We start from the raw sequence: 25952 nt of genomic DNA, 5'->3' as shown, positions 1-25952 counted from the left end.
TCTGCTAATAAATCTGACTGGAGGACCAGGAGGAAACTTTTTTTTAACTTACTGCTAACAGCAGGCTCTTTTTTAACCATCATTTTTTCCCCGCTCCCTTCTGCTGATTCATGCTCCTGCTGTTTCGCCACGGGGAGACGCCAGCATTCCTGAAGGTCATCACTTGCATGCAGCAGCTCACACTGCAAAGTGTTTGCCAGCATCTACCAAATCAAAGTGCTAAAACGACGCAGATCATTTATATTTTCACTGTCAGTGACAGAAAATCTTACAGCTTGCCAGCCTCGTAGCTGCCACGTTTCCAGTCTGCTAGACTACTAGAAGGTAAAGGATGTGCATGAAAGGTAATGCCTCCCAACAAACCTGACACCAGGTCATCTCAGTGGCATGACAGCCTGCAGATTTTCACCTATAGGCAGTCCTCCTAGAGATTTGGAAAACCTAGGGTCCAAGCAAGCACCCCTCTGACATACCAGTCTGTCTCTCAGAAAAACAAGCAAGACACTGGGAAATCAGATACTTCTGCTCACGTCAGGAGTCACGCCGCTGCCTGCAGCCCCAGGGTCCCTGGGGAAGTAGGGCTGTGCTTCCCTCACTGGCACCTCCCTCCCCTTCTGTCTCTCTCCTCCCCAGTGCCTTGGAGACTTTATGCTGTCCTGGGCTAAAGAAAAGAGGCAGGACTGAAAGGCATCCTAGCAGCATGCAAACGTCTCTAAGAAAATAAGAGTTATGTTTTAGTTCTTAAGGCGTGTCTCCCTCTTAATGGCAAAGGAATATTTCTGGTTTAGCTCAAGCAATAATAGCACAAGAGACTTGTTTCTTTTTCAGGAAAGCTGTGGGGAAGACATAGTGAAATCCTTCCTTCACTTCTTCAGGTTTTTAGTGAGTATTTATACTGCAGCAGTACCAAAAAGTCTTGCAAAAGAGCAAGCCCTGAGTAAAACTATGGGAAGACAGTGTTACAGGCTGTGCGGTAGACTTAGGAACCATCAGTTACTTTAACGTCCGTCTCTTTAGAGGTGACCGCTAACCTTATCCCTTCCTTTAAGCATTTGTAACATAAGGATGACACATATCTCATACATGCTATCATCTGCCTTTGTTTCTTTTGATAATATTTTAAGTGGGACTTGAAAATGCAGAGCTGGAAATAGCCCCCACCTGCCGGTGCTGCAGAGCCAGGCTCCCAGCCAGGGCCAGTTTGTGCGCACAGGTCCTCCTTAGCTTCCCCAGCTCAGAGAGCTTCTTCCTCCCTCGACAAGGGAGGATGCCTGACCTGGAAGGCACCCACAGTTTCTAAGACATTTTACAAATGGCCGGCTCAATCCTTCTTGAAAGAAGGAGCGAACTGATGACACAAACAGGACATGTATTTGCCTCCTTGAAGTAAAAACGTGAACTAGCAGAAATGCAAAATCTCGGAGCAATATCGACACTATTATTTTGCCATGGTTCCTTGCTCAGCAGCAGGGGAAAGTGCCACACAGCAGGCTTCTGCAACTCATCAAATCAATTAGTTTCTTTGTCTGCATCAGCTAGTGGGAGTAGTCTTTAGCCAAAGACAAATTAAAGAAACGTCCGGTAAGATATTTTGAGAGGAGCTGTCCTATTTTCTCATACTAATGAGAGACTCAGAAATCTGTGCACAATTTAGCTCATTATTAGAACTAATTGGTGCCAGGCATTCCATCCTCTTTGATACGGCTAACCATGGGTATGAAATTTTCTGAGTTAATGAACCATAAAATGGATTAAGAACTTTCAAAGTGCAGTTCATATCACAGCTTAATTGGAAGGAGTGTAAGTTGGCTTTTTATGGATACAAAGGAAAGCCATGTTTTGGGGTGGAAGAGCACATGCACAGCCGCCTTCCCTGCCACTGGGGAGCTGGGAAATTTCTAATTTCAGTGCTGCAGAGTAGTGGCATTTGATGGCAGGCACCTTCCATGAACGCTCCACAGCATGCCGTGCAGCCGAGAAGGATAGAAACGTTTTTTTTTTTTTTCTCTGCGTGCAGTATTTACCATTGCTCCTGCGTAACACCCTGCAGAGAGAAAGCAATTAGTACCGCTCTCCCAAGGTCAGGGGGGCTGCCAAGCAGATAAAGGGCCAGCCAGGGTGGTGTGGATCCTCCTGATGTGGCTGGCATAGCTGATGCCAGACTATTGTGCCCTAGTATGCAGTCCCAGTGGTTTCATACCAATCTCATTCTAGTTGCTTTTTCACACCTGTTTGACACTAGTCTGATGAGTAGATTTCCCCCCCCTTTTCTTAATGCAATGGCTTAGAAAAACAATGCAGTGTGCTTTAGAAACTTTTCTTCTGGCAGTCATGGAGGAGAACCCTTTGCAGGTGTCCCAGATGCAGCATGTAGCATTGGGTCGCAGGATCCCAACGACAAACATAGCTCACACCCCCCTATACCCCTCTCCTCCTGGTCAGCACTGATTTAGCACTGTACAATGCTGATTAAATACACCCTATTACCTTTTGTGATGTCAATGTTTTCTTGAACGAGCATGGAAAAATCTGAAGCTTTTCTACTTTGTAGCAGTAACAGAGTATTTTTTCTTCATTATCCAAACATTATGAACTTTTATGTTTCATCTGAGGACACAGCAATATGTAATTTCATATTATTACAGACTTTGGTAATTTAAGTAATTTGTAATTTAAATAAATGCCAAAGAGTGTACCTATTAAAACTATATTTGGAATGATATATTGTATCACTGGGTGAATCCAGTGATTCTCCTCTTGTGTTGTGCAACCTCCAACCCACAGAGAATTTCCAGGAAATGCCTAGACACAGAAAGTGATGATCTGATCCCGTTTTTATGTGCTCTCTTCTTCTGATACGGCCATCTGTAGACTGGTCCTCCTCAGATGCCAGAAATATCCTGCAAGCCATGGCATCAGTAATTGCGTTGTTGTGAGTGCTCTGCACTGCCGCACTAATGAGTGCAAAGATTCCCAGGGTGCTTATGCAGACAGCTGACGGTGGAAATGGGAAGCAGAGTCGAAATCTAACAGCCTGAGAAACCCTGTGTGGAACAGTCAACAGAATTATGTACCCAGGTTAGTGCTCAGTGCTGTCTTTCTGAACATAGTGAAGGGCATTCTGGAGAGTCCCATAATTTGAGGTGAATGCCAAGAACATACTATTAACATGATGTAACAAATTTTATCATTACACAGCTTTTGTTACGCTACACATTATAGCAGGATTTTACTGGGCAAAATATTCATGGTGTTCAAACACAGACATATGAGAACCTGAAATACTCTGCAACTTCACCAGGCTTGAGAGAACAGACACAGCATCCCCATTTGCTGGCTCTGGAAGCAGCTGATAGTAAATCACAAGTCTGTTGCCTGAAAACACGCTACAGATGAGAAGAGACTTCCTCTGCACAGAATTTGCAGCCCATGTAAAGTGTCGGTGATATCTCTGCAATACAGGGAGAGGGGGCATCATGTTGTTTTCAGCTATAAAAGTGCTCTCGCACTATTTTGTTCCAGTGGGTGAATTAGCAAATTGGATTTGCTCCCAGGAGTAAAATATTCACTTATCATTTCATGGAAAACATGACTGCTGTATAAGATGTGCTGTTGCCTGTTCCACATCTGTTTGCAGTGAGCTATGACATATACCTCAGGAAGCTTTTATTTCTGAAATAATGATGGACATGCAGAAGCAACTGACCACGCAGACCAGCTCTTAGCTGGCTCTTGTAATCTGAGTGCCTTAGCGTAGCTTCAACCTTCCGTGAAATTTTGAATGTATAGAAGTGCAAACCACAGTCAGAAAGGGACTTCTGGAGATATTATTCTCCTGTGCAATTGTGTAACAAACAATTAATAAAGAATATTAAGGGCTGCCAGGTCCTCAGACGAGGAATGAAATATAAACAACAACCCATTATTTTGCCCCCTGCAGCAAGCTGATTAGTGCCCTGCACTCCAGTATGAGCTCAGGGCGCTCCGTGTCTTTTCAGATGAGACCTGTGTTGATAATGATGATTAGTGATGACTGTACTGGGATACACTAATATGTTTCCTGCATGTTTTATCTGTCCTCTTACATATGCCCATGCTAAAATCCACACTTGTGATGTGCAAGTATTATGGCTACATTTACCTCATTAATGGTGGCAATGTAGGAGTGCAAACCAGAGGAAAGCCTGCAAAGGCACGTGGAGGCAAACCACGCTGGAACCACACCTCTGCAACGGGCTGATTCTACCTCGAAATATGGTTGGTCTCAGCTATTAAATGTGTTATTCTCGCGTGTTTGGGGCGAACTGTGGTCTTGAGGCACTAGAGGGGAGAGCGGAGCCGTGCTGCTGCAGGGGTGCCTGGGGAGGGCGGTGCGTGCAGCGCTTGGCTGCCCCAAATTCATGGGCTGCACACACCGCTGCTCTCTTCATCCAGGAGTAGAAAGGCTGTTTGCCAGCTGCATACATTACATCAAGGCCCGCCCGTGTTTAAAAGCAGTTCCTATATGTGACTTTTGTTAGCCAGGGACTAGGCTAGCTAAGCTGTAGCATTTCTCTGAAAAAAAGGAAAAGGTCTGTTAGCTTCTGGGGGTACTGGGTCATACCTGGTGCTGTATTTGCTGCTCTTTGCAAATAGGAGCAATGCCAAACAATGCCAAAATGCCCAGGTACTAATCGTACTGCTTCCTTGTGTGCTCTTCTGCACCGTCTGAACTGCTTGGACCCTCTCTATTCATTATTCACCCACCATAAAACTACTTAACCTGCTTTCCCTGCTCCCCTCGGAGCCGGGATGTCCGTAACCAGGTAGCTCGGCCAGGGGCGATGGGGGGAATGGAGCCCAGCCTGTGCTGGTCCTTCCTCTGCCAGCGCGGTGCTGGGGTGGGGAAAAGCAGCCTCCTGCCTGCGTTGGGTGAGACCTTCGGGTTTACGGAGGCTGCGTGGCTGGGGCTGCGGGTCCCCAACAGCCATGGAGCCAGTGAGTGTCTGGAGGCAGAAAGTTTCTAGCTTTGCCAGGGTTACTTTGCGCTTCAGCTCTCACTAGGGAGGAAAATCATCCTAAGCCTAATCCTGATGCCCTGAAAAATGCTGCAGAATTAATGAAGCACAGCAAGCTAATGAAGCATGGCAGAGAGCCTTGACTCTGTTTCCACTCTTCAGCCAGTGGCTTAGGTCCTTTGTATTTGTAAAATATTTTGAGAACCATTGCAGCCAAGTGCAAAACGGTAGGTGTTTTCCAACCTGTTGACAACCAACAAATCCTATTTAATATCCATTAATATCTCTTAATTTGAATCATAAACATTTTTCTGCAATGTCAGAAGAAATCCTGAAGAAAAAGATTGTACTTCAGGAGAACGGAAAATATTCTTATTCCTTGGGCATCTTGCAGACGACTCGCAATTTTTTTTTCAGCTACATCTTCATTTGCTCAGCTCATGTCCCTCCTGCCTTGGCCTCACACTGCAGAAGTCACCGCTGAACTACCTGGAGAGCTGGAGCTACACAATTTGTGAACGATACAAACATTGGGATCCTCAGCGGTGTCCCTCTGGAGGACAGATGTTTAGAGAAGCTGTGGAATTTATTATGTAAATGATGTCTAGAGCTTGTAAATCTGTATCACCTCGGTCCCCTTTCCTTTTAAAAAGCATGCCAACGTTTGCTTTCTCATTCTGCTGTTCTTTGAAGTTGGGGGATTTCTAATCTCCTGCTATTGGCTTTACTGTACAGAACTAGGCTTAACTTGGCTGGGAATGAAAATAACCACTTACAGCTACCTGACTGGCACAGCAGCAAGGTCCACAGTAAATCACCTGAAAAAGTCCATGCAAAATGCATGGATTCCTGGCAGAAACTTCTAGAGACTGGCTGGTCATGTGAGAGTAACGGAGAACAACGAGGTTGTGTGGGCTGACCCTTAGCTTTTGGAAGTTCTAAGAGCACACACACAGTTTTTATGAGGTATTTCACTTGCTTAGAAAGTACTCTGCATTTGTCACGTGAAAATATTATGGTTAGTGTTTCTTAATCCCTAGTCCTCGGCAAGCCCAGGATTTGCCCGCAAGGCAGGCTGCAGCTCAGTGGTTCAGTGGACAAAACAGAAGCTCTCAGGTGGCCAACTCGAGAGACTAAAGTTAAACTGCAGGCTGCACCAAAGAAAAGCCCCCACGATCCACATCTTTTGTAACTGGAGCTTCAAATCACCACGCAGCCTCGGCGGGGTGCCGCTCTCCACCCTGCTGGGTGGCTCTGAGGGCCTCAGCGGGCAGCTGAGGGCACTTGTCAGGCCAGGCGGAGCAGGAAGCTGGGGACGGGTCAGGGGACGAGGGCTGGGAGCGCAGCACGGCCGCCGGGGGGCCACCGGCAGCCAGAACGGCGAGCCAGAAGGGAGTTGGGGCGTCGAATTGGGCAGCCCTGAAGGGCCTGGACACCCTCCCGCCCAAGATGGCGGCGCTGAGCGTGTGTGAGCAGACACCCGCCCCCGCCCAAGATGGCGGAGGCCGAGGGCTGGCGGCAGACGCCCCGCCCCGCCCCTCGCGGGGCGGCCCCGCCTCCTCCCCGCCTTCCCGTCTCCGCCGGTCCTCCCCCGGGGCGCAGAGCTCGGCGGTTGCCGGCAGGGGGCGGTGCGGTGCGCGGCGGCGCGGGGTCCGCCGGCGGGGCGGCCTCTCTTGGTGCGGTCATATGACCGCGGCGCGGGGGCGAGCCGGGCCGTGTGGGAGCGCGCGGGTGTCGGGCAGCCGCCGCCGGAGCCGAAGCCAGAGCCAGACCCCGGTCCCCCGCCGCCGCCATGCTGGCGCTGCTCTCCCGGCTGCTGGACTGGTTCCGCTCGCTCTTCTGGAAGGAGGAGATGGAGCTCACCCTGGTGGGGCTGCAATACTCGGGCAAGACCACCTTCGTCAACGTCATCGCGGTGAGCGGAGAGGGCCGCGCCGGGCCGGGGGTAGGCCGCGGCGGGGCCTGGCGGGGGGGCACCGCGGCCTGTGCAGGCCCGGCGGGAGCGGGCTGGAGACCAGGCGGGGCCGGGGCCTGGTGTCGGCAGACCGCGGCTACCGCCTGCTCGACACACCCCCCCTTCCCTTTCTTCCCCTTCCCCGGTAGACGGTGGGGGTCTCGCCCGCCTCCCGCGTTGGGCTGAGCTGCTGGGACGGAGCTGCTCCGTTGGGCTGCCGGGGGTGGGAAGCAGGGACGTGTGCCCTTGCTGGGTGGGCTCGTCGGAGAGGCGGCTGAGCCGGCCGTGTACGGCCTCGAATAGCGTGTGCTGGGGGTGCCTCCATCAACCTTTGTGCGCTGGTGGGGCCGCGGAGACGCCGGTAGCCGTGTGGGAGCAGAGCTCTGCGGTGTGCGCCGAAGGCTTGTTTCCGTCGGCATACTAGCGTGGCTGGGCTTGCGTAATGTGAAGATAGCATGATGTGTCTTCAGCTGCTTTCTTCCATTTGACCTTTTTCTAGTGGTCCTCAGTAAATGATATAAATGTTTCCCGCTCACGGTTCTTCTCTCAGAGTTTTTGCTTATTCTGACTCCTGAAAGCTGTGTCAAACAATCTGCTTTCTCTTAAGGTGTGCGCTGAGAAGTACAACTTCCAAGTCTAACAGCAGCAGGCTGCTGAACTTGGGCCTGCTTATCTGATGATCTGCTTGGAGCAGATGAAGGAAGGGTGTGGGAATCCTCCTACGTGATGCTTTTCCATTGTTGAACAAGATAAAAGAGTGGCCTGCTTCAGTGGCTTGTTCAGCTTCATCACTGTCCTGTTCTGTGGATGCATGTGACAGAAAACATTCAAAGAGACAAGCCGGAATTTGGAAGCCCTTGTAGGGAGACTGAAATGGGAAACCAGGGTACCTTTTGCTTTTGCAGAGAGCATGACTGACTTGAGTCCAGCGCACCTAGAAGGAGAAAGCTGATGTCCTCAACCTTAGATTGAGCAGACCTTCACCTTTTTATAAGGCTTAATATTACCGAGTATTTTTATGAACGTATTTATTTAAGTGTCAGTTGAACAAGTTACTGGATAGGAAAAGGACTCTCATTCTCTTGCAGCTATGCTTAATCCTTGTTACACTGACTAGCTGTCAAAATGTAGCCAAGCTCTTGTGTAGTTGGGCATGTTAGCACTCAGTGGGCTTTATGATAATGATGTGAATTGGGTCTGCCCTCACAAAAAGTAGCTCTTCCTCTGACTAGTTATGTTAGGTGAAAGTTGCTAGACTAACCCAAGAATGCCAGAAGCTTTTTCTTTCACACACAGTAGTGGCTGCCACTACCTCTGGACTTGGATTTCTAAAAATGGAGCTCTGAAATTGTTGAACAACCTCAGTCTGTGGCTGCTGAGCTGATACTGATCGGTGTGTTCATGCAACTTTGGGCACTGAGGTTACTCTGCAGGATTTTTGTCTTCTGGAGTCCTGGATGGCGATGGCACTTGGCAAAGTACTGCTTTGCCGCTCTGTCTGTGTAGTACCAGCAGCACATCTCCTTCAGGGAGTTATCTGTGAAGCAGTGGTGCAGATATGTGAAGTAGTACAGAATGGTTTTAGTAGTTGCACATCAGTTTAGTCCATCTAATTTGTCTCAAATGGTAAAAGTACTCCTAAGTAAAGCTGACATCTGTATCCAGCTTGCTTTCCTAGGGGTTGAATCTTGCAAGGTTTCAACTGCACTTTAGGATCACACCCAGAAATTTATCTGCGTAAGTGTCATTCAAATAGCCTTGCAAAACTGAGTGAAATAAGGAAGCTGTTATGTGTAATGATACAGCCTAGTTAGTTGTTTTAGGTTTGGAAGTAGCAAGTCACATTTCTGAAGTTTTTAATGAGGGAATCTAGCGACTCTTTACAAAAAACAGAGTGAGGGGACTTGCTCAGGTTTTTATTACTGGTTTTGAAAAAAAATAGCTTGAGCTTCAGTTATCAGCACAATATTGCTTCTCACGGGAGTAGTGCCATCCATGGCATGAAGAGCTAACTTCTTGTTAGTTGTTTCATTGACTGACTTTAATTCAGAGTATGCATTTGGAAATGAGTGCCAGAAAGGAGTAACTGCTCTCTGCAGGCCAGTTAATGGTTTCGAAGGATGTAGCTGTCAGGCGTTGGGATTCCGTAAAACTAAAATGAAAGGAATGACACAGCAAGATGCTAGTCCTACAGAGTAGCTCTCAAAGCTGGGTTACATACCAGGAACTTGGTGTGGCTTATAAGGCTACATACATTCTGTTTAACAAAGGGCTGTTACCAGTCTCTTGGCAACAGTGAGTTTAATCTAATATAAATCTCTAATATAATCTATGCCGATCAAATCGGGCGTATGTAACTAGAAATAAAACTCAAGCCAATTACACAGGAGGCTTGATGCAACACCTGACTATCGCTGAAGTGGGAAGGCCATGAAAGGCAGACAGTCCAGTTCTAGAATAGTGTTTTTCTAGGTTGCTAGCTGGTTTGGGCGATATTTATTCCTCCAGTGTAAACAAGCACTTAGTTTGTAATCAGACCAAACTTAGTTTGACTAGAAGGTTTAAAAACCAACCTTAGCAGTGAAATCTAGTTATAGCTGGATACAACTGATGCAGCTTCTGCTTCGCTAAGGCTCCGTATTAGTCACTGTCTCTAATTAGATATTAAGCATAAGTTTTCCGTGTGCGTGAGTAAACTTGTTCACAAGGGAGGATATCATTTCTTCCTGGTCCTAATTTCCATAATGTAGATGGCCTATGGCTCTTATTCAGAGAAACTGCATGTCATCCCTGTATTGCATCTTGAATTGTTAGCCTCTTATCTGAGGGCTTGAAATGCCCATCATTTACTGGAGTCTGCAGTATCTTCTGTCGTTTGCATCTCTGCAGCTAGTGTCTGTGAACAGGCTTTCATCAGACTTGCTGTCAAAGCTGCGAGTCCCAGCCATGCTGGTGTGGGGAGGTACAAGAGGCAACCGAGCTCCACAGCCATGTGATGCAACTGAAACATGACTCAAGTAAACTGACTCTGCTTCCAGGCTGCGGGCAGTGCATGCTGGTGAATAATGGGACACTTGTTCGGTTTCAAAAAATACTTCATGGAAGAGTGGTGTTTCCTATTGTGAAGTCTTGCTTGAAGCCCAGTAGCTTGATCCTTGATCCAGGCGTTTGGCACTGGAACACTGAAGCTTGATAGCCTGATCCTCAGCGGGCAGGAGAGGAGAACTGCAGGGGTGGGAGGGAGTCAGACTTTCCTGATACAGTTGTCAGGTTTAAGAGCTAAACTGAACCTGTTCTGTTTGTGGTGTAGGATAAATAAGATCCCTTTTTGGGATTTGTGTCAAAGCCTGAATTAGTGTGTTTTGTTTTTTAACTTTGGAATATCTGACAAGCCTTTGAATGAGGCCTTGGTTTCTAGAAAGAAGCATTTTTTTGAAGCGCCTCTCAACAAAAAATTCCTTTGGCCAGTTGGGAGCTGTGACTTCCTTCTGTCCTCATGACTATTACAAGTAACTTTGACTTAAAGAAGTCACACTGGAGAAGTGCAGAAAAAGATTGTTCTAAAGAGCTTCACTGCTGCTCTAGTGCTTTCTGAAACACCCAGGTAGGTCATAAATAGCTTATGTTGTCACTTCATACACATAGTAGTTAAGTGAGAAGGTTGATACATTTTTAAGCGAAGTGTTTCTTAATCACAGAAGTCTCTTGAAGTGGATTGCCTCACTTCATTAGGTAATAAAGCTAATATGAGGTGACTCATATTCCAGTTAATACTTTTTTTTTTGAGGTCCTGCTTGCTCTGCCCCAGGTGGTCTGAAACAGGTGACTGAAATTGGAATCTACTTTTTCCATTGTGGTCTTCCTGTATAGCACTCTTTTAAGCAATGGAAGAGCCTTAAGCCATAACATCTGGAGAAGTATGCTTTCATGACTATCAGAGGCATGAAATGACCTAAGCTCTTAGATGACTGACTTCTAGATAGAAATGTGCCTTTTTAGGTCTTGTTTCACTGCTGAGTGGTAGTTATACGATAAGCAGTCCATGTCTTTTTGAATATTCCATTGCAGTCAGGGTTGGGGAAATAAAAAGGCATTTTCTTGTCAGAATAAGCTATTTTGCTTTCTGCAGCAATCATTCATAGAAGTGCTGTTATAAAGCCTTTCACAGGACTGTTAGATCACAAGGACTGAAGCTTCTAAACTAAAGTTCAAGCTGCTGAATGTGATCACAAGTAGCTGAAACACTGAAGTATTTCAAGAAGGAAGCTAGACTACAGAAACTAGAGAGTTGATTTGTGCACATATGATGCACTTGTTGGTTGAGGCTGTGAATGTTGCAGAGGAGGCTTAGTGTAGGGGTAGCTTTATATAATGCTAAAATGACTCTGATTTTTTAATTTTTTTTTTTTATTGAAGAGATTTGAGAGAGATGCGGCATTTTTTTTGGTGTGAAAAGAAGGAAATTTAGTGATGAAGAGTGGGGCTTAAGGTAGGATGCTGGTTCAGGTGGATTGGGAGTGTCCTGGCTGGAATTCATACTCCAGTGATGTTGTCTCCTAGTTGGCTAAGCTTGTTTGTGATCTCTTCTAGATGGATGAGAAGTTTTACAAGTAAAGATAAAAATCTTTGTTGTGTAGTAACAGAGCCTATATGAAGAAATTTATCCTATAACAGTCATGAATCATGTTAGCTTTGAGATGCAAGCTAAAGGCTGCCCTGACCTTTTCTGTCAATACAAAGAATCTGCTTGTGCAGGTTGCAGAATCAAAGACTGGTAGCTCTGAGTTGGTGGTTGAGGACCATGTGGATGGACCATTGTAAGCAGCATGCTTTCCAGTGCCAGCAGGAGAGAGCTACCGCTCTAGCTGGAAAGAAAGAAGAGGGAACGCCAGTTCTACTGCTGCAGTTTGAGTTCTGCCTTTAATGATTCCTTTAATGTATTGAAATGAATTTTTAAGGAAGATACAGGAAGCAGGAATTCCAGTCTTATGCTCAATTACTTGATCAAGCTGCTTAGGGCTTGGTGCTGACAGTCTGGTAAGCATAACTCCCTGGAATTTGGCAGTCTTCTGGCTGTAGCTTATGGCTACAGAGAGGCAGATGAAGTAGCCAGAGTGTAGTTTGTTTTATTTTGGTTTTTTTTGACTCAAGACAACTGGAAATGGTAGGTGTAGTAAGCAGCTCGTTTTAATATTGACTAAGTATTAAAAAAAGACTAAACTTGCATCCTTTGTACACTTCTGGAATGTTAGGTGATATTAAGTTAAACGCTTGTCCAAAGTCTTCTGATCCTAGCCTCTGGGAAGTGAACTGTACCTGTAACTGGCATGCTGCTGGCCCATTCCTGAGGGAAGACTTCTGGGGGTGCTGGCTGGCAAAGCTGCCCCTGGCCTGCTGGTGGGCTGAGGGAGAGGGCACAGACCCAGAGAAGCAGTCTGCCAGTGTTACAGGTAAAAAGCAGTGCTTGTCAATGTGGCTGTGCTTCGGCATGTGTGGTGGTGTTTCAGAGCATCCGCCAAAGCTAGTGTTAGCTGGTGTGCGACAGACTTGGATCTGCTAGTGAGATGGAGGGTGAAATGCATAAATGCTACAGTCTGTACAAGAGTTAGTGTTAATACTAGACACAAGGTGAGCTGAACCCAAACCAATTCATGGAGGTAGGTGTTGGCCCTGAACTAGATTACAGTGCAGGGACTTAGTTCAGTCTGGAAGCAGTTTTCCTCCTCTGAATAAGATTATCCAACCTAAGTACTCAGGCAGGTAAATGGGTTCATGTTGCACTAAAATCACATGCTTGAGTTCTCCAGGAGCTTGGGAGTATTGAAAAGGGAGCATCTCTTAAATGAGGAGTCTTAAAGACTAGTCCTGCAGGTTCTTTCTGCATGTGGTTTTTGAAATTTGGTCTGTTTAGTCTCCCTCTTTCTTATCTTTCACATAGGGGCTAGAGTTAGCTTTGTTTTGTGACCTTCAGCAAACAGTTTGTGTTAATGCTGTATGGTCTGTATGACCTCAGAGCTAATGGCTTAATTCGTAATCACTTCTAGTACACAAGGCTGATCTTCCAGGAGGCCTGGATGAAGTAGTGTCTGCCTATTGGAATATTCACAAGTGCTGAAAACAGATGCTATTGCTAGATTTGTAAGCAACTATTCCTGCTGTCCTTGATGAGTGTTTGAGCAATGCTACTATGTATGACAACAGCCAAGCACTTTCAGATTGGGAATTGAAAATATTTCTGTGCTTATCAAACTTGTTTTAAAGCTGATGCCTATTTTAGAAGGAGAAAGCATTGTATCGTGAACACACAGTGACAGGGCTGAGTAATCTGCTCTAGGGGGTACAGAGGGAAGTCTGATTCAAACAGAACTGCCTACTAATAAAAGCATATTCTTCTTGTTCTGGTGTGTGAGTAGCTTTCGCATATGAATACTCGAAGAGGCAGCTGAATTCCTGGCTTTTTTTCCTCCGTAGAGGTAGTAAACAAAAGCCCTCTAAATTCTGGGTTTAGAGAACCGTTTCTGGGCCAAGACAGTTGGATACAATAGCAGAACCTATCAAAGGAGATCACTGCCTACTAACAAAACCCAGTACAATTGTTTTAACCATTTTTTGACCTGTCTTAAAAGATAGGGTGACTGCTAGTAGCTTTCTTTAGGTACACTAACTGCAAACAGAGGAACACCTGCACTTAAATGAGAGTAAGGTCTTCCAAATGAAGATCTGAGTTGATCAATGTGCTCAAAGCCTGCAGTCAGGTCTGCCTCTCAAAGGCATAAAGTGCCTGCCTCGCCTCAAATCCACAGCCTCCAGACTTCCTATAGAGAGAAAGGGCATGCTTGTGTTTTGGAGGCAGCTTGATGAAAGCACCTGCTACCCACACCTTCTGTTTCTGACAGTTCAGAAAGTATGTCAGGTAGTGCTGGTTTGTCTTGCCTACAGAGCAGAGTACAGAAAGCTGAAACTGAAGTAACTGAGCAACTGTAGTGTAGTTTTTAAGTGAGTCAGAACAAGTTTTTATGCCACATGAATGTGTACTGTGGATAGAGAGTACTTGGAAAGTACTATAAGATGCAGCAGCTTTTCTGAAGATTCTGTAAAAGCTTCTTTGTGGCGGATCACAGTAATTTCTTCAGCATTACATTAAACATGTGGCAAATGAGATGCTGCTCCAATCTGAAGGAATCTGTATCCTAAAAGAGCAGTGAGAGAGCATGAACTATTGATAGGAACAGCTCTTGAGTGAAGAATCTGGAAGTATCTGAATGGGAATAGCTGACAGCATATGGGGTAATATGAAGTAGCACAAAGAGATGGAGGTTCAAGCAGTGCTTGGGAGATGTTTGGTTAGAAGATGTGGGTGTAGGGTGTGACTGTAGAGGCAGGAATGCAGTGGTTCTTGAGCAACCATAGCAAGCTGGCCCTTCAAAGGCAAGATTGGCAGTGCATGCTTTATGAACTGAACTAAACTGCATCAGGCATGGAAATCACGGTTAACCATCTGCTGCTGAGCTACACATAAACTGGCTGAAATGGACAACTCATACACTGGGCTTTCAGGGCAGGAACGGCAAGCTAATGAACAGGCATTCAGGTTGTGCACCTACCTTGCTAAGTTAGCAGAAAGGTTAGAGTAGTTTCTGAAACAGTGCTGCATGAGATTGATATGTGCTTTTCTGTGTAGCTTAAACAGTTGAAACTTCTTTCAAATGAGAATGCAGAACACCTGCCTAATGAGGTTTAAGCTGTCCATTTTTCAGGTCGTCACTGTTTTTACAGCTGCATTCCTTGGATTCAAGGACTTATTTTTTTTAACTCCTTTTAAAAGACTGTTAGTCTGTATAGCCATGCATCTGGAAAGCAGATCTTAAATGTGAAAAATCACCACCTGTTCGGGGGACTGCTGGCTTCAAATCCAAGCTCTGCACATATTTCTGTTTTGGAGGTCAACAGCAAGATCAATGTGCCATTTAACTGAAGGATTTGGCCAAATAAACCGAAATGTGACTGCTATCATCTGTGTTTTCAGTTGATTTCTAATGTTTATCAGCATTATACTGGAGTCTGTATTGTGTGAAGCTTGCAGCTTTTGTTTGCTAGTGGAAGATCACAGTTTTTGGGGGGCTTGAGGTAGGGGGAACAAGCTGAAGAAAGTGTGAGCTTCTAGGCATGGAAGTGAATGCCAAAGCATTGGTATTACAAACTGATCATCTTCTGGTTGTAAACTCTGAACAGCATTTGCTCAAAGCATGTCGAGTCAGACTTAGTTACTACTTCCAGTTTGTGAGCATTTGGGCCCTAACTCTGTAGGGTGATGCGACGTCTGCTTCATAGTTCCTAAAGGGCTTTTAACTCAGGCTAGCTTCTCTAGGGTAGAGAAGCAGACTTTCTACTGCTATGATATCGAACCCTAATTAAACAACTGAATGCATTTGAGTTGGCCTTTTTTCCAAATCTGGTTGACTGTCTGGTTCTATTACACATAATGGATGTAGTGAGATACATGATGACTGCTGTGGCTGAGATCCACCTTCTGCCAAATAGCCAAGGAATCATGGGAGAAATCTGTACTACTGTTGATAACACTTGTTATGGCTCCTGGGTTAGCTACAGGAGATAGCTGTGAACTTGGCTTTCAAGCTGTTACAGATAAAAGTGTAACAGATAGTAAAACATCTGCCACTAGAGAAGGTCTCTAATACAACACTGTTTTGCAGCAGTTATGTCAGAACTTAAAGTGATGCTGAACTTCTGGTGGAAACGGGCTGCAATACTCCCCAGTTGCATTTCGATTGCCTCTTCCGCTGCTGAACAAGTTGGACACTGTAGCCTAGCAGGAAGCAGACCTGTCAAGTCCTTCCACTTTCTAGCCTCTTAAAATTCCTCAGGGAGTTAACCCATACCTGTGGGTTGGAGGCTTACTCCACAGGAGTGATTTATTACTGTAAATGTTGTCCATAGAGTAGCTTGCATCAGAGGAAAATCTTCTGGATTTTTCTAGCTTCCAGGTAACTAGGAGGTCCTGATGTACAGAACTTTGCTCCAGCAGAAGTAGGTGAATGGCTCTTTTCCTATACTTGCCCTGGCTGTCCATCTGTTAAGCTATGCAAAGCACTTCTCCCCAAGTAACTTTGCTCCCCTGATTGCCCCAAGGCTTGAAAAATTATTTAAGTGCTTGTAAGAAATGACTTGACTGACTTCACACAAGCTTCAACGCACATGAATATTGTATCCATGACTTCTTGGCTATGAAGCCGTCAGTTGGAAGGCAAATGGTTAGAAAAAGCTTATGATATTTTACTATGTAAACTAGCTGCATCAGATTAGTACTAAATTTAACTTTCTTTTTTTTCAGTCAGGTCAATTCAGTGAAGATATGATTCCTACTGTGGGCTTCAACATGAGAAAAGTTACGAAGGGTAATGTCACAATAAAGGTATGTTACCATTGTTGACTGTCTCTTCTTAAACTCATGCAAGGTTGGCTTCAGCTTCTAGTTTAAAATTTGTTTGCTCTGTTTTGCTTCCGCCATTAGGACAAATACAGGAAACTGAAGAGGCTCAGCTAAACCTGTCAAATAGCTTAAGAATACACTTAAGTTTATGGGGTTTCTTAAATGAGAATCTGTGTGTGATTTCCAGGTTCATGGACTAGTTAAAGCAATGTTGTGATAATGCTGTCTGGCTTTAATCTCAGTTAATTTTCACGTGTTTAGGGCCCGGAGATCCTCCTCTTCTGCTCGTCAATATTGCTTAAGGGAAGGCTTACATCAAAAGCAAAGTTTTAAGTCAATATATCTTATATACCACAGTGTGTAAACTTGGTACACACGTGTGTTCTTGTATCTGCTCTAAGATGCTCTAGTTTGCATCTTATGCTCTTGGGCCTGCAAGCTTTGATCAGCTGTACAAGGGATTATTTCTGCTCTAATATGTGAGAGGTCCTGCAGCTGGCCTAAGGAGAAAGGGAAGACTGTGTTTTGATTTCTCGTCTTATCTTGTGTGACATGTTTAAACATAGTGCATGGCTAAACTGTCTTTTTCCCCTTGCCTTAAGATTTGGGATATAGGAGGGCAACCACGATTCCGAAGCATGTGGGAACGATATTGCAGAGGAGTTAATGCTATTGTGTAAGTGTTGTCTTCCTTCAGCTTGTACTTAACTTCAGATTTGCTTCTCTTCTGTGTGTGGCCTTTCTAACAGTGCATGCTTGAGTCGGTAGTACTCATTTTACTTTTGAAACTGTACTGCAAGCATATTGACCTTTTTTTACCCTTAAGTTCAGGGCTCAAGATGGGTTATTTTCTTATCAGTGTCTGATCTAGAGTACTAACTACTTCCTGTCTGAACTGAGTGGCAGTGCTGTCTAACTGAAAGAATCTTTCATCTACTCTGATCTTAGAGAATTTTTTTAAAAGAACCAAATTCTTTGCTCAGAAGACCTAGCTTTATTTAAAGCCTTGTTGAATCTGCTCAAAACTGACAGCGTAAAGAAAAGACTGCTGTTTCTGAAGTAGTTCAGTCTCACTGACCTAACCTTAAATTCTCTTTAAAGCTACATGGTAGATGCTGCAGATCGTGAAAAAATAGAAGCCTCTCGAAATGAGCTGCACAATCTTCTAGATAAGCCACAGTTACAAGGAATCCCTGTAAGTAATATTGCCCTACACAGTATTAAATTTGCTTGAGGAATGTGCATAACTTTAGTAACTGAAGTTTGGCTCGAACTCTTAAGTGAAGTATAAGGCCTAGCCTTACTGGTTAGAATAACCATGAACAATACCTGCCCCTAGTGCCTTAAATCAAATCATTGACCTCAGTCAATCCTTCAGTGATCTTATTCTTGTTCAGTACCCACAAAAAAAAAAAAAAAAAATTGGAACAGTAATTTAGAGTATTCCACTATGAGTTTGTGCTCTCTTCTAGAGTCTACTATAGTACAGGTTAACTAGACTGTAGTGCAGAAGTATAGAGTAAGTTTGGGGAATCTCAGCTGAAAGTCTGCTGGGATTGTTCTCAGTTTTGTGAGCTGATGTGTTCTCATGCTTGCTTTTTGTGCGTAACAGGTTATTTGTACCCCCTCTTTCCCTGGGATTAGGTCAATCTTCCTCCTTGATGTGGTTTAATAGTGAATGTCTCATTCTGTTAGATTTAATAGCCTAGTGCAGACTGCTTGTCAGAATCCCTTGAAGTTTGTGTTTGTGTTTGGTTGGTTGGGGTTTTTTTGGTGTGTGTGTGGGTTTTTTTGGTAGTTTTTTGTTTTTGTTGTTTTGTTGTTTTTTGTTTTAAAGCAAAGCTGCAACTATTTCCTTCTGCTCTGAATTTCAGGTTCTAGTACTTGGAAATAAGAGAGACCTTCCTAATGCTTTGGATGAGAAACAGCTAATTGAAAAGATGTAAGTCTAACCCTTCCTAAGAAAGGTTACTTTAACTCAATAAATGAATTAATGTACATAGGGTTGTTAGATCAAGAAGCTTGCATTTGTAAGTAGAAAACCCAGCAACAGGAGCTAGCTGAAACATTGTACAGGAACAAGTTACCTGGAGAAGATGAAGGGGAACAGTTTAGATTCTCAGTATAAGAGTCCTTGTTATAAGTGAAGTGTATGTTGAAATGTTCTCTCTTTCATAGGAACCTTGCTGCTATTCAGGACAGAGAAATCTGCTGCTACTCAATTTCTTGCAAAGAGAAAGATAATATAGGTAACTATTAACCTAAAATGCTAAGCATTTTGAAGAGCTCTCAGAGGATGGATTGGGGGATTTTAACTTCTTAAACACAAGCTTCCTGGCTTCAGGAAACTGGTAACAAATCAAAGAACAATATGTAGGTGCACTGGTTAAATTTAGTATAACTCCTGATGGCAGTGAGGAAGCTTGACTGGTATTAAAGTTGTAGGGGTTGTAGTTATCAAAACATATGTCAGTCTCCTGTGAAGTCTGCTGCCTTTCATCAGTTAGTTTGCAGCAAATAGCTGACCAGTCTCACTATTAGCTTGGCCTAAATGATTTTATACTTATGTCAGGTACTTTCAGTTCTGCCTCACTTCATGAGGCTAGCAAGTACTTGCAGCAAGTTTTCCCTCAACAGTCATTCCCTTGAAATAATCATCTTCCCTTGCTGTCTTATCAAAGCAGTTCATGTTGTGGCCTATGCTAGTCACTACTCCATGCAGCCAAACAGTAAATTTTCTGGTGCTGATATTAATTGCTTTAGAACTTCTGGAGGTCAAAGGCAGAAACCATGGTACTGTGTAATACCAAGTACTTGACACAAGTATTATAAGTAAACTGAGTAATCTCAACTGAATGAAAACACACTGCTTAACAATGGTAGCCATTGTTCTCCTGATGCCTTCTTGTGCTGCCATGAGATTAACACTGGTTCATTGGTGGGCCTACATGAGTTTACTGATGAGGGAAACTTCAGGCTGGTGGTCACAGGAACAGGCTATAGAGGATACCAGAACTGCTTTATATTAAGGACTCAACTTCTTCCAAGGAAAAATGAACAGCCTTTGGAAGTCTTCTGGCTTCTTATCCAAGAAGCCCCTCTTACCTTACCATCAGTTAAAGATTCAAACATGGTGGATAAGAGAAGCAGATACTCCTTTCTATTCTATCTCCTGCACAAGGCTCACAGCACAGCTGAGCATCACTGATGCTATAGGGAAGGTGCTGCTGGAAGCATCAGGCTGGTATGATGCTAGTGCATTTCACTTCCTTAGGAGACCCTCTTTCAAGCATGGAGGAGCTTGGTGCTTTGTAGGGCTTAACTTTGTTCTCGTCAGGTGAGGAGAGGCAGACTGGCTAAATAGAGCGATGTTGACCTACAACTAATTATGTAAGCTATACCAAAGTATTAGATTAAGGCATGTCTTTTTCCTAGAGGTGTAGCTGACTGAGGAACCAGGCTGCCCGGGGCACTTCCTTTACGTGTTACTTAAAGGACACTGAGCAGTTACAGGACCAAAGCACAGACAGCAAGCATTCCAGAAAATCATTCTGTTGATCTGTCTTGGACCATCCTCTGGGGAAGGGCTGGATATTCCTGTCATGTATTTGAGGACACTGGCATACCAAAGTGATGCCAGTTACACAAATACAGACAGATACTTGAATATGGAACTTCTCTTCTCTCTCTCTTTAGATATCACGCTTCAGTGGCTTATTCAGCATTCAAAATCTAGAAGAAGCTGAAGTCTTCTTGGAATCTCCAGTACCAGTTGGCCATAATCTCAATTGTCCACTTCCCTCCATAATGAGATACTACCCAAAAATCCTGTATCAAGAATCTTGCCTTTTCACGGTTCATTTCTCATGTGCACTGCTGAAGACTTGTATTCCTATTCTGTCACAAAACAACTAGAGTTGTCATGATAAAGTCAGCACAAATATTTATTTTACAACCATCTATGGTGGGAGGGTTGGGGGGGCTTTTTAAAAGAAAAAATCTCTCTACCATGTTAACTATGATGGTACACTCTGTTCTGGTTTTTCAGGGCCAGGTTTTTATATGATTTTCAGCAAGTGTTTTATTTCTAGTGTTTAGTGGCTTGAAGATGCTGATGCTTGACAGCATTAAGATTCTGTAAGATGCCACATACAGTAGTTAGAAAACATTTAAGCGTGAGTTGTGGGATACCGATTTATCTCACAAATGCATGTGATGTGTGTATGTAAGCAGAGAAATGGGAGCTGTTTGCAGAGGGGAGCACAAGGCATAGATCAGCATCACTAATCTACAGCTGAGAGCTTATCCTGTCACTTGAAAAAGAAAATTCTCATGATGAATTAGGAAAGAGTCGACTGTTTAAAATCATTTTGTTGCTTCTGTTTAAACATTTGTGTGTGGGGATGGGAATGGACTGTTCTGTCAAGCTTTCAAAAATTGGAGTATTCCAGCATGAAAACAAATTGCTAGGAACATCAGACTTTGTTCAAATACATTTTTCTATCTACAGATACCAGTGGTCTCTATCTGAAACCAGAACACACATTCTGAGCAGCTGCATGACACTTAAATTACTGATGTTTTTGTATAGAGTCAGTTGTTGACCTTTAGCACAATATCTATGTAATCGTCTAGTGTCTCCTGCTCATGAAATGGCTGGGCACAGTTTCACCTGGTGCTATGGAATATCTAGGCTATTGTGACAACTCTAGACCTGCCTGCTTTCTTGATGTAACCATGTGCAAAGTCTGTAAGTTGCAAGATGAAATGTTCTACTGTGTCAAAGCACAAGAGAGCCAATGAATTGATCCTGTTTCTTGACTAGCTCCTACAGTATAGGGAAGTATGTATAAACTAAAGATTGTAATGTTTTTGTAGCTTTACTTTCTCAATGACTTCAGTATATTTAAAGGGACAGACTTGTTAAGACTGGTTTGTTCATACAGTAATGTCAGTGTAGCTTACTAGTGTATGCAAATACATGGTGCACCTGCTTGTGTTGCCTCACACTGTGTGTGATTCTTCACCTAAATGTAGTTTGCATTATGTCGGAGTCTTTGGTTGGAAACTGTTTAGTCCATATCAGTTATGACAAGCCAGTTTTAATTTAGACTGCCATGGCCTTACTGTTCTGTACCAACGATCGCACTGTTGCACAGACACTACATGCTGCCTGCATTCAGTCTGAACTTGCATTTTAACTTTTTGTCCCCTTTCAGTTCTCTGAAGCATGATTTCAATTAATTCATACTCTGGTGCTGTAGAGGAGAGGGTATATTAACTTGCTACTGTAGTCCCTAGTTCACCAGGAACTGCTACAGTTACTTTTATTTAGCAAACTTGCTTGTGCCTAAGATAAGGAAACTAAACTAGAATGTGTGAATCTTTGTGGGGGACCAGGTCACTGTTTAGTTAACTGGCCTATAGCTAAACTTGATGTGTTTGGTGTTTATATACTTCACTGCTTTCAGCGTTTATGGCATCCAAACACTACCAATTGTTAACCTGTGCATTACTCTCTGCATGTGAACAACTTATACAATTACTGAACTTTGTAAATACGTGAATTTTTTTTTATTTAGGTGGATGCATCTGTTGGTTTACTGCTCTTCAGCTTTATTCAATAAACTTATGTTTTGAGGGTTGTATTGACACTTAACTGACTGACTTGGGTTGATGTGGCTTAACTCATGGAAATACATTTTTGGATGTCTGTCTCCTCTCCCACAAGATTACAGTGGGGGAAGAAGGTTCGGTAAATACCTGAGCTTCTTAATATTATGTGGTTCAAGTATTCAAATGAAATGCTTGTAAAACTACCTTTCAGGCCTGGGGCTTTCTCAGGTTGCATGAGCAAGCTTAGTCAGTCAGTCTCGGCAGACTTCAGTGCTTTTTTATGTTTATGAAAAGCACTGGTCAGCTGAAGGGTCTTAAGTACGGGCAGCCTTCTGGAGCTCTGTTTTCAGGAGAAAAATGCATGTGTCTACAAGCTTGTTGCTTGTCATCAAGCCTAGAGTAAAACCTTTGCTTTTCTAGCAGAAGTGTCAGATCTAGCAGTGCCTGATCATTGACTGCCAATTAAAGCATAAAGATTCTTATCTCATTGGAAAGCGAGGCTTTTGTTGACAGAGGTCTTGGACAAAATCTTTGTTGTGATTTTAATCTGAAGTTAACACTGACTGTTCTTCCCAAATGCTTTGTTGCATTAATTTCTCTCGGGTCACTGATTAACGTATAGGACCATACGTCAACATCTTCCAAGTAATGGTAACAAATTGGATGTCTTCTGTTCGTGGCCTGCCTCTATGTAAGCTTTCAAACTTACTGAGCTGTAATGGGTTAGTTTTTAGGCTTGAGTACTGGTCAGTTAGCATCCATCACGTGTAGCTCGGCTGGTGGGAAGGACTAATGAACTGTTGAGTAAAACATCATGTGCGTATTTCTTCAACTGATGGGGAGTTTCCTGTGTGCAAAACAAGCTACCTGGAGTTAACATTCAAAGCAAAATGCATCTAGATACAAAATCTGAAAACAGTATTACTGCTGTAAGATTTGTCACCCTTGTTGGTCTGATACCAGTACTAATCACTTAAATCAGCTGTGGTGTGAACTTGGCCAACAGCTGTTTGCTTGATGTGCTATTTAAGTAATAGCTTCTACTTCTACATGTAAATAGCAAGGAAAGCTACACTGGCCACCTATGATGTGCATACTCTAAAAAGTACATTTGTTATTACTTCATGAAATGACTCTGCCTAGGTTTTCACAGCTGTTCTTGCACAGCTCGAGATGCCCTCAGTTACTCACGGGGCAGAAATGTAGACCTTGAAGAGACTGTTTGAATCCAGTGCAGAGCTTTACACTTCTTCTGTTTGAGGGCTTGATTAGCTTTCCAACTACCTTCACTTTGAAACAGAAGGGAGGTGTAGTAAGTCTTTCCAGAGAAGTGAGGCTGCTCTTGCCACCTTTCAGCCCTGGGCTGAAAAGACTGCTTACTTATCTGGCACAGTTAAGTCCAAGATTAAAGCTTTTCTGTTCCAATAAAGGTGTGGAGCCTAAGGTAGGCATTAGCAGTGTTGTCTGCTGAACTTGGATGTTATAGCTGCGTTCTGCTTCTAGAAGTCTATTGGGCCAGTCTAATCTCTCATGATGATTACTTGTCTCAGGCTCTGTAGTGACCCTAGACAGTAAAAAGAAACTGATTAAATTTCCCATTCTCTAAACAAAAGTTGCTTTTGGGCGTGCATTTTAGTAACATAAATTATTGTACTTAAACATCAGTAGCTGTAGTCCTGAAACTCTCTTCTGATGTATCTGCAGTAGGCCTTGACCGTTAGCATATTAAGAAAGCTGGATCTTGTGAAAAGGCAAATACTGAGCTGGAGAGAACTCTTGGTCATGAATATGCACGCAAGTTAGACACCAGTCGTACCTTTATGACCTCATGATGTGTTGGTACTGTATGGTGTCCCAATGATTTTAAAATAGCCATCAACTCTAAATACTTGTTGGTGGTTTTGTTCAGTACAAGCGATCGCTCTTACTGATTGTAGAGCAGCACGTCTCTAGACTAGACTAGGAAGAAATGTTTGTGCGTGCACCCACAGTACCGGGCTGTGTGAAAGTTTTCCTTGGAGTGTTAATGTCCTATCAACTTTAGTGTGGATGGTGGTTTCTTCAAGTGCAATTACAGTGCAGCATAACTCATCATCACCCCGAATACAGCTGAGTGTCGTAGCAGTTGCACAGAGCAATTCTGTCCTACCACTTGGCAACATGAAAAATGCACAAATGTGGAGCTGTTTCATGATCTGTGGAACTAATAATCTAGTTTCTTATCGATTTGTGTTTTCTCTTTGCACCTTTATGGAAACAGGTTGGAAAGATGGTCCTTTTTGGATGCTGACATATAAAACTGCATAATCTTCACTTTCTGGTAGAAGAAAGGAGGCCAAAGAAAATGCCTTAAACAGTCTCTCTGGTTAAATTAATATAGGAATGTTATGCAGGGATCTATAATAACTTGAAGTATGTCTTAGCTGGATTATCAAGCTTTTAACTTTTCTAAGGTTTAATTTTATAGTTACTGTGGCTGTGCAATGGCATGTCATGATTTGCTTTGTGCGTGTTTACTGAATGTGAAAGAAATGCGCTTCTTCCCGGTCGCATGCCCTAGCACTGCTCCCTGCTGGCTTGCTTTTGCACTGACCCTGACTAGAGCGCTGTGTGAATTCCAAATAGGGGGGTGTAAATCAGGTTATTTAAGCTATTTTGCTAAGAGTGGTGCATTGCCGAGTACATGAACAGCAAAGCAATGAATCGTGTTAAAGGGGAAGTAATGTGTGAATGCCTGAGACTGGTATGTGCTTCAGGACTTCTATTCCCAAAACGTGAGTGTAGAATGACTTGTCTACTTCAATGAGTAGTAGTCTATTGCTTTAGGACTACAGATGCTGAATGTGAAAGTATGCCTTGGTGAAACATCGGGGAATTTCTTTTACATGTCACTTAAATGACAAACAGGGAATGGCACTCAAAGGGGGTACGCACATACTCTTTTAAAGGAGAAGTAAAATATTTGATGTTTTTATTTTCGTCACAGTGGAAGGTGGGTAAGTAGACCTTTGTGCCAGGATTAGTGCCTTTTAATTATGACATTACAGGTCTTATTCTGTTAAAGGCAACATCTATCATTGTGATCATTTTGAAGTGCTTCAATAAAGTGTTGTTGAAAACCATTCTTTTGCATATTCATCTGTAGTAGTACAGCTGCTTTTATTGTTGTCAGAAATATATAAGAAGCCCTCATTACCAAATTGTGGGAAACATTGTTATGCTCAAGCTAAACTAAACACTTCTATGCTAAAATTTAATTCTTTAGATCATCTGTGAGAGGAGCAAACGGGTCAACCCCTTGAAGCACTCTTCTAACAGTGAGGAGAGTAGGTAGTGTTGCTTCCATGTAGGCAGATATATTCAAGTAGTTTATAAGTCTTTCAAGAAGTCTTGCCTGGCCTAATTAGGAAACTTCATGTTTTAAACACTGTCATAAAACAGTGATCTTGAGTATATGAATGAGGCTAATTCTAAATTTCATGTTTTCATTTATAAAAAAAAAAAGAGTAGTTGAATGCTGTTGCCTGGTTAATGCTTGGTCAGTGTGTGCTCTGTGTTAGAGAGTGGTTTCTGTGGAAACCGGTAGGAGCGTTAACTGCTTAACTTAATCTTGAGATACTGACTGTAAGCCTTGTGCTCAGTGGGGGGCGACTTCCCTAGTAGTTGGCCTGTGAAACTATGATTTCTATCTAAAGCTTTGCTTTGGATCCTGAAAGTATTTGTTGGTCTCATTTGTGTTTCTCTCTGAAAAGACCTATTGAGTAGAAGTTCATAAACCATATTGTTCAACAAACAAAGCAAATACCTGAGTAGAGAAAGAAAAAGCTGTTGTTATGTGTGAAGTTAAAGCTAGACTTGATTCTCACAAGAGTCTCAGAGTGCTAAGTTGCTTCTGTATAATTGTGTTAACTTGGGATGTGGAAAGATATTTCAG

At 43.4% G+C, this 25952-nt stretch overlaps 1 protein-coding gene across 2 annotated transcripts; it reads left to right on the top strand.

Annotated features, from left to right (window-relative positions):
- The first annotated feature begins 6672 nt into the window (after nt 1-6672).
- On the top strand, nt 6673-25140 carry ARL8B (ARF like GTPase 8B). Of its 2 annotated transcripts, none has more exons than XM_069811777.1 (7): nt 6673-6942; nt 16304-16384; nt 17005-17078; nt 17504-17597; nt 18277-18344; nt 18581-18651; nt 20099-25140. In XM_069811777.1, exons 1-7 carry the CDS (start codon nt 6790-6792, stop codon nt 20146-20148), a joined length of 591 nt encoding a protein of 196 aa, XP_069667878.1. In that variant the 5' UTR covers nt 6673-6789; the 3' UTR covers nt 20149-25140. The 2 variants fall into 2 exon arrangements, with proteins under 2 accessions (XP_069667878.1, XP_069667879.1); XM_069811778.1 differs by having other exon boundaries at nt 6680-6912.
- The last annotated feature ends 812 nt before the right edge of the window (nt 25141-25952 follow it).

This window comes from Haliaeetus albicilla, chromosome 24, assembly GCF_947461875.1.
Source record: "Haliaeetus albicilla chromosome 24, bHalAlb1.1, whole genome shotgun sequence".
Taxonomy (NCBI): Eukaryota; Metazoa; Chordata; class Aves; order Accipitriformes; family Accipitridae; genus Haliaeetus; species Haliaeetus albicilla.
Note: the sequence above shows the minus strand (reverse complement) of the source record. Positions and strands in the feature narration are given on the sequence as shown.

Bases quoted from the DNA above. Each gene is read 5' to 3' on its own strand.
- ARL8B (XM_069811777.1), top strand. From the start codon at position 6,790: ATGCTGGCGCTGCTCTCCCGGCTGCTGGACTGGTTCCGCTCGCTCTTC. The intron at 6,943-16,303 runs GTAGGCCGCGGC...CTTTTTTTTCAG, and splicing joins AGGGCCGCGCCGGGCCGGGG to TCAGGTCAATTCAGTGAAGA. The intron at 18,652-20,098 runs GTAACTATTAAC...CTCTCTCTTTAG, and splicing joins CAAAGAGAAAGATAATATAG to ATATCACGCTTCAGTGGCTT.